General features: G+C 55.4%; 1 protein-coding gene across 1 annotated transcript in view; it reads left to right on the forward strand.

Annotated features, from left to right (window-relative positions):
* The window catches only part of VAV2 (vav guanine nucleotide exchange factor 2), a 123337-nt gene extending 116332 nt beyond the window's left edge, over window positions 1-7005 (forward strand). The window contains exons 23-27 of the mRNA XM_082775564.1: window positions 562-678; window positions 757-844; window positions 934-1057; window positions 3718-3872; window positions 4306-7005. Coding sequence (XP_082631690.1) covers window positions 562-678; window positions 757-844; window positions 934-1057; window positions 3718-3872; window positions 4306-4353 — 532 coding nt within the window. The 3' untranslated portion in view covers window positions 4354-7005. The remainder of the gene's footprint in view (window positions 1-561; window positions 679-756; window positions 845-933; window positions 1058-3717; window positions 3873-4305) is intronic.
* The last annotated feature ends 1481 nt before the right edge of the window (window positions 7006-8486 follow it).

Consider the following 8486-nt stretch of genomic DNA (forward strand, 5'->3'; position numbering starts at 1 on the left):
TCTGCTCTTTCTTCCCCCTCGTGTTTTTGTTTTTTTTTTCTGAGCCCCGAAAATGATATGGGGAGGGAAGAAGAAATTCCCACCTTGTCAGGAGAGGTTGTGCTTCCCTTTCCTCCTGCTTCTTCCTGCTGGCTCCATCCAGGCTTTCAAGTTCACGAGTCTAAATTAGCATGAGTTTAAATTATCCGCAGCTCCCGCTGAAACCTGGAGAACAATTCCCAAGCAGTGGGATTTTCTAGGTGCCCTGGGAACAGGAGGGAATTCAAAGGGCATCGCTCATTGCTCTGCTCGGTGGTAGCTTCTTATCTCTGGGCACTTCTGTTTCTGCTTGTGGAGGTTCAGACGAGACCCCTTTTTCTACTTGCCCAACCTTCACACCTTTAAAAGACTCTCACACCTTTAAAAGAGATGCACCTTTTGCCTACAACATGCCATTGCTCGAAGGAAGCACTATCCTGGGTGGCGATTTGCTTTGGAAGCAGGGTGCTGCGCGGGGCGGCGCGGGGGCTTCACGGGGGCTTTGCGGGGTGCTCAGCACAGGTCTCAGCACCTCGGGCTCAGGTTCGCAGGGAACATGGAGCGGCAGCAGACAGACAACCTGCTGAAGGCCCACGTCAGCGGCACCTACCTGATCCGGGAGCGGCCAGCCGAGGCCGAGCGCTTTGCCATCAGCATTAAGTGAGTGCGAGCTACCAGGACGGACGGGGTCGGAGCACGAGCGTGCGTTTTCTTAAACGTCTTCGCCTCCTGTCGCAGGTTCAACGAGGAAGTGAAGCACATCAAGGTGGTGGAGAAGGACAACTGGATTCACATCACGGAAGCCAAGAAGTTCGAAAGCCTGCTGGTATGTCCTTGAAGCCCCTGGGGCCGTGCGGCAGGCTGCTGCCAGTTGTGCAGAGCATCGCCCGGCCAAGTGCCCCCCGTCCTTTGCAGGAGCTGGTTGAGTACTACCAGAGCCACTCGCTCAAGGAGAGCTTCAAACAGCTGGACACAACGCTAAAATACCCCTATAAATCCCGGGAACGCTCTACCTCCAGAACCTTCACCCGCTCTCCAGGTAAGACTCGGCTCCCCCAGCAGGCATCGTCATGCTCCTGATGGAAATCCTCGCGGGCACGGTCTGAGCAAGGGGGTTACAGCTGCAGCCCCCAAGGCAGTCTTTTAGCTGCTTTCCCCCTCGTGGTTTCCCACACCATTTTAAGCACCATTTGGTGCAGCGTGAGCACACTGTGTCCTGCCTGTCATGGTCAGACACGGCGTGAGCTGTGGGCTGTGTCACGGCGTGCGTGTGTTTTGGTGGCTCTGGTTTCACTGTCACTTCTGGTTTGAGTCCCAGAGGGACTCCTATAGTGGGGCTGGTGGGAGAAACAGCAAGTCTGCCAGCCAAAGAAACATCAAAGTAAACGGAAAGCGAAATTTGCACTATTGCAAAATGTTTTGTGTGAAGGCTTGAGAGCAGAAACTACTTCATAGGGAAAAAAATATTCTTTTAAAACTTTTTCCATGATGTATTTTAAAAAGAATACCAATGGAAAATAGTTTTAGAAAGTTGATTAAGTATCTTTTCCAATCAAATACACCCCTAGGCTGAGGGCTGTGGTCAGATCTGCCACCAGCTGTCCCAGCTTCAAGCCTGCGCTCGAGACCTGCTGCATGCTTTGCCCTGTATCTCTCCGTCGGCTTTTACAGCATTGTGCATTACAATTTATTTATTTTTTTTTTAATTTCCCTTTTAATGCGTGTTCTGCATCTTTCTGTTTCTCTCTAACCTCTTTGCAGCCTCCTGCGCTTCCTACAACTTTTCTTTTCTCAGTCCTCAGGGCCTCAACTTTTCTTCTCAGAGCTCCTCCAGTCCCTTCTGGTCAGGTACCAGCGCCTCTCCCCCCGGAGAGACCTGCAGCATCCCCAGCTTGAAAGCCATCGCAGCGCGACCTGCCTGGTCCCTGCAGTCCCTCTGCCACCCCTCCAGCCACCTGCAGGCAGTTCAGGGGGTCCCCAGCACTGCCCTGCCAGGGACACAGCCTGGAAACACGTTATAATTAACCAAGGTTTTTCTGGAAGCAAAATGCGCTCTCCCTCTCCCCAAAATTAACTCAGGGAGAAGATGGAGTTGTTGCTAATGAGAAAGGGGATTTAAATTAATGAAAAACAACTCTAGCGCATTGGGATCTCATGATGTACTTCAAGCTCGACCTGCTAATCCTGTGTGTTTCACCGAATGAGCATCGGCATCTCACCATCTTTCAGCCTGGTTTTCCTTGCTGTGCAAGGAGACCACCTCAATGTCCAGCAGCTTTTGAGCTCTGGGATCTCAGCCTGCTCAGGGGCTCCATGCCAAAGAGATGGGGAACCTGGGCTGTCAAATGTTCTGTGGCTTCAGCTCCCTACGGAGAGTGCACTGGAGCTCTGGCCTTAAATTACAGAGCAGTGTCTTCCTCCCTATTTATCAGGGATCAGAGCAAAAACGTGTCCTCTCTATGCTTTTACCTTTCAGCATGTTCTTTAGGCTAGGCAGGGAAAACCATCTGCAGAGCCAGATGTGCTTTCCTTAATGCTGTGTTTGGGAAGAACACAACTTTCCAAGGTATTAAAAAGTAACAGGGAATTTGGGATGCTTAAACTGCATAAAAAGTATCACAGAAGTGAATTTTTGCAGAAATGGGCTCTGAGCAAGCTCCTGATGAAAGAGTTCAAAGCTGTCGTGACTCTTGCTCCAGCCTGGCAGGGATGAACGAGCCCTCCAGTGATTGCACATTGTGTGTCTGGACCGCCTCCATCACCATCCTCATCTCTGTCCATCCCGAGAGCTGAAAATCTGGGCAAAGCTTTCCCTCAAACTTAGTTCAACCTTGGTTTGCAAACTTTTTAAAATTTAAATGAACTGTGACAAATCCTGGGACAAAAAGGGCTGCTTCACCAACACCTGATGTACCTTCAGGGTGGTTTTTTCTTTTATTTTCTTTATGCAAACTCCCCAGAATGTGCATTTTTCCCCTCCTTTGCTTGCCCTGCAGTGATGGGACCCATCCTGTCCCTCCCACCCTTGCCCTCCAGCCCTCCTTTCCCCTGCCCAGGTGCCAGGGCAGGGAAGCCGAGCGCTGCCCCTGCTCTTCCCCGGTCCCCTGCTGTTCTTCTGTGCACAGGGCTCCATCTCTCCTCCCCTCTGCCCCACGTTTCCCTGCCTGAAGCGATGGAGATCCACCACTCAGCATCTCCAGGAGATCCCAATAACTCAGTTTTTCGAAGTGGTTCAAACACCAGCAGACTTGGCCAAATCTTCTGACAGGGTGGTCCCATCAGGTGTGGGGAGCTGTGTGGCACCCAGACCTGGTGTAAATGGTGGAAAAGGATTTTTCTGTGGTTTCATCGTTAATCATTATATATTCCAATGCAATCTTTCCTTATGCCACCTCCTTCCCTTCTCAGAAATGCCCCTTACCCTAGCAATCCCTACCAAGGGGTCCCAGCCCCTCGTGGGCAGCCGGAGGGGGCTATCCTTGCTCAGACCCCAGGGCTCTACATCCCCAGCAGGATTCAGTTCACCCCTGACCGCCCCAGTCTGACCAGTTCAGATGAGACCAGAGCCGATCCGAGTCGCGGCACTGCAACGGGAGCCAGTGCCGCGATGGAAAACCCAGGTTGAACCCCACCGAGCTTTCCCCAGGCTTCGGCTGCTCGGTGGGGTTGCTGCTGACGTTTTGCTCTGTCCCCTCGCAGTGTTCACCCCTCGGGTCATAGGGACGGCGGTGGCACGCTACAACTTCGCGGCGCGGGACATGCGGGAGCTGTCGCTGCGAGAGGGCGACGTGGTGAAGATCTACAGCAGGATCGGCGGCGACCAGGGCTGGTGGAAGGGGGAGACCAATGGAAGAGTAAGCGCAGCTGGTGTCTTGTCCCTTTTCTCACCGTGTGGTCCGGGGGATGTCCAGATCTGCTCTTCCCCAAGCCTGCGTTTGGGGAATTAACGCAGGAGTGGTTCTGTGAGGGGAAGGTTCAGCAGCCTGGGGAAAGGCTGCAGGTTTGCACCGGTGTCCCACAGGGATCACAGCACTGGGGACACATTCCTGACATCTTTATTGCAGCCATGTACAGCTGCTAGCTGTGGGTCACTGTGCAAGCTTTGGGAATGGCTGCACCACCTCCCCATCACCACTAAACATCAGAGGGTCTGACGCAGGGATAGGGCTGTGTCCAGCACCGTGCAAAAAACTCTTTGGGAACACCGCATGGTGGCACCAGAACCGTTCCTGGAGATGGGACACGAGCCTCCCGACTCCTCAGCTCACCTCTCCGTCTCCCCCGCAGGTTGGCTGGTTCCCCTCAACGTACGTGGAAGAGGAAGGGGTGCAATGATTGCGGGGATGCCTGCTGGAAAGTCGTCGAGCGCCCAGAGCGAGCCGCCGCAGCCCGTGCACGGTCGTCCCGGCCCCCAGGCTCCACGTGCGGCGCGGTGGGACTCCTGCCAGGACTGCCGAGAGCGCCGCCGCTCCTCGCAGACTCTTTAGCGACCAGTTCCTCTGTACAGTGTGTGTGCGTGTGTGTGTGCGGGCCTGGGGGGTGCCGCTGGCCCCGGCCGTGCGACGTGTATAGAAGACGGGTGGTCGGGGGGGGGGTAACGCACGCGGAGCAGCTGCAGAAGTCCCGGGAAAGCCGCACGCCCCTGCATGGACGGAGCTGAGAGACTCTTGTGCTTGTCCCTCTCCCCGGGATGGTGTCCAGACCTGTGTTCCTACAAGTGTTTTAAAGCCCACCGTGGTGGCGGTGGGAGGAGAAGCTGAAGGCCTGGGGGTGCAGAGGTGGGCGCACGGGGGGCCGGGGCGGAGGGGGTGGCTCGGCCGTCCTGCCCTGCGCTGCCTCGGTGCTGCACACCAGGATGGCACCCGAGGGAGCAAAGCAGGGACACCCTGCTCAGGATGAGGAGCATCTTCTGTTCGTCTCTGGAGGATGCCAGCTGTGAACCAAGGAGCGCGGCCGGACCTCGGACGTAGGCTGGAAGCGGACCCTCAGGTCAGAGCAGGAGGGCACGGAGCCTTGCGGGCTGCCCAAGCCCCTTTGTGCACAGCTCCCTCAGCCCCCCCGCCTTGCTGAGGATGGAGGGGGCAGCCCAGGGTGCTGAGCGGCTCCCAGGAGGGCTCGGCACGTTGCAGGACTGGAGGCATGCCTTGCCACAAAATAGTTTTGGAGGCCACCGGGCGAGCGGGAGCACCCCTACAAGGTCCATTCTCCTGGCAGCCATTTCACGTCCCACCTCACTGAGCTCATGGGGCGAACCCACATGAGTAAGGGCTACGGTTCCCGAGTCGTGATTTTATCTCAACGAGTCCCGAAAGCATCTCTTCTTTCCCAGCTGTGTGCACTTTTGGGGGTCGTGAGCGTCGTCCCCTCTCTTCCTCCCCCAGGCTGTTACTGCTGCTGCTGCTGCTGAGGGAAAGGTCCGTCTGTCTGTGCATTGCCACTTTGTCCCACGTCCCGTCCATCCGAGTTCGTTCTTCCCATTTCGCAGCCCCCGTAGCTGATAGGCAGTGCTGCTGGGTGGAGATCCAGGCCAACATCTTCCGCCGGGCACTGGCTTTGCCATCCAGCTCCAGCATTTCCTTCCGAAATGCTCCGTTTTGAACAAATCCTTGCGTGTGTGTGTGCGTGTGTGTGTGTGAAACAAGGAACAACTTCCCTGTCTCCTGTTTCTGAGCTCTGGGAAATGCCCTCCCGTCTCTCTGAAGAAGGGGCATTTTGAGCTGGTGCTTCCATGCCCCGAAGCTGGTCCCCTGGCACTTTGGGGTGGTCTCACTGTGGGCATCGTGCTAGCACAAACCTGGGGGGTGCTGGCATCGTGGGGGTCCGCGGTGCTGGGACAGCCCCGGCACCCAGCGCCACGCTGCATCCGAGTCACGTGGAGCAGCAGTGCCCTGCTCAGGATATTAAATGGAAAGGTCTGGGGCTGAAAAGGGAAATGTATTAACTGGGGGACTGAACTTTGTGGCTCGGTGAGAAGCCCGGAGCCAGGCCAGTTTGCTCCCCGGTGCTCCTGGATAGGGCCAGGAGCAGAAGGGCTGCATGGGGAGCGGGGTGGGTGTCCTTTGGACGGGGACCAGCCGGGCTCGTGGCTTTACCAAGGTACTGTTCGGTGCTACCCTCTCCCAGGCCATCGGTGCTCAGCTCGGGGTACGTCCAAGGAGTCTTGTTTGCGAAAGGAGCTGAACGGGCCGTGCTCTGCAAGGAAAACCTCGGGGTGCAGCCAGCGAGGCTCTCCTTTGAAGGGCCACGCTCCGATTTCGGTCATTTTGGCATAACCCAGGGCATTTTTAAAGCAGGTGAAGCGCACACACGCACACACCGGAGAGAAAATGACTGCTGATGTTCTGCCTCAGACACAGCTAAAGCCTTACGCCACCCCCCAGCCCAGAAGCCGTGCTCCCCACGCCGGCGGTGGGCACATCCCCAACCGTGGGGGCTGCGGCGCTGCTCCCGTGCCCCCCAGCCCAGCCCCGAGCCCCTTCCTCCAGCCAGGTCTCCCCCCTCGTGTTTACTGTTGTAAGAAACTTGTTCAAAAGATTGTCTCGTTTGTAAGTAATTCTTCAGCCATTTTGCCACGGTATATATCTGTGAATAAGAAGGGAAATGTTTTTTTTTTTTTTTTTTATGACAGTGAGAAAATTGTATATATATTTTAGTTCATCACGGGACGTTCAGAGTTGCAATGGGATACGTTGGAAAATAATATGTAAATTCCTTGGGTTTTTCCTTTGCACTGCACTAACTGAGGTAGAAGGGGCTCGGGTGGAGGGGATTTAAAGATCAAACTGTTTATGGAATAGTTGGTAGCTGGGAATTTGGAAATCATTTGGAGTAGCTTGTAATGCTGGAATAGAAACTTTAGCTGCTACTTAGAAACCCTTTTGCATGTGGTTTTTCCAGACCTTTTTAAGTTACAATACATCCAAGTAAATTCCACAACAACAAAAAAAAAATAAAGTGTAATTTTGCTGATAATTTTATTTTTTTCCCAGCCATGATCTTTACTGCCCGTAAACCTGTGTCCCTTCCTGGGCCAGAGGGCTGGGTCTTGGGGGGGGGCTTCTTGTCCCTGAAGCCCTTTAATGCCACAGGGAGGGGGCGTTTGGCCACTCCAGGAGATGGATGCTTATGGGGTTGAAGCCTTTCTGATGGTCAGTGCTTGGACCCCTTCCAAAACCCAGCTCCTGTGGTTCAGACACGGCTCTTCCCAGCGAGGCAAGGCTGCAGCAGCCCCCCGGGACGCCTGCTGCCCTCCTCTTGGTCCACAGACCGCTCCCCCCGCAGCTGTTCCCGGTGCAGTTGTCCCGGATTCCTGCCCCCCGTGCCTGGGTGGGATTTTCAGGGCTTTTATTCATTTCTGAGTATCATGTTCTGAAATCCCACCTGGCCCTACACACAGCAGCATTTTCCAGAGCAATAAAAAATAAAAGAAAAAAAATCACACAGTCACTCGTGATGAGCTGCCCGAGGCGTTTTTGGAAGGAAGGGAAGGTTTCACCCCAGAGATGCCACAGTGAGCTGCCGTGGCATTTAATTTATAACAGCATTTATTGTTTTCTGCTCTCGGAGACCCCACTGCTTGGTTCTATTTGCTTGGACTTGCACGGGGTCAGCTGAAAGCTGTAGGGCTGAGCAGGGGGGGTTTACTCGCAGAGACAGGGTGTTAGCAGGGCGCTAACTTCTGGGTGCTGGTTTGGGGAGATGCTGCACCTTGGTGGAGGTGACAACCCCTGTCTGCCACAAACCCCTTCCCTGTCATTGCTGTTCAGCCTCAGGAAGGCTCTCCAACACACGCTGTGTACAAAATAGCAGTTTTGGGCACTTGGCTTCCCTGCCAGCGATGGGCTTCAGCTCAGCCCTGCGCAGTTTTGGGCACCGCCGGAGGACACCCACAGCGCTGGAGCCTGGTGCAAGAGCAGGTAAACGCAGAAATCTGCTTCCACACAAGGTCCTCCTGGCTCTGGGGATGTCACTGCCACCCCAGGGGTGTCCCCACTCCTCGGTGGCAGCTGGTGACATCCAACCCTCCGGGGGTGGTTGGAGCAGCCTCGGCCAGGTGGGTGTCGCGGCAGCCGGCTCCGCTCGGCTCCATCTAACCCCCCCGGGGTGTGCACGGAGGGGATAAATGGGGCGTTTATTCCCCGTGCCCAGCCCAGCCAGGCGCTGTAACCAGACCAGGAGCAGCCTTCCCAAGGGCATTAACAGGACGATAAATCTCCAGCCCCCAGCCACGGCTGGCAGCTGGCTCCAGCCCTGCGCGGCCCCTTGTCTGCTTGCACCCTGGAGGGAGGAGGCGGTTGCACCAGACACAAGTTTTATTTTATTTTATCATTTTTTTTTCTGCAGCAATAGCAGCTGCTGATATAATCTTGCCCCATGAGCTGGGCTCACTGGGGCTCTGAGCAAACACGGCGCCGAGGGGTGGTTGCGTTTGCTGGCTGCCCTCTGCAAACAGCCACTCCTGCTCCGTG

The sequence above is a fragment of the Aythya marila genome (genome assembly GCF_965140915.1).
Source record: "Aythya marila genome assembly, chromosome: 19".
Taxonomy (NCBI): Eukaryota; Metazoa; Chordata; class Aves; order Anseriformes; family Anatidae; genus Aythya; species Aythya marila.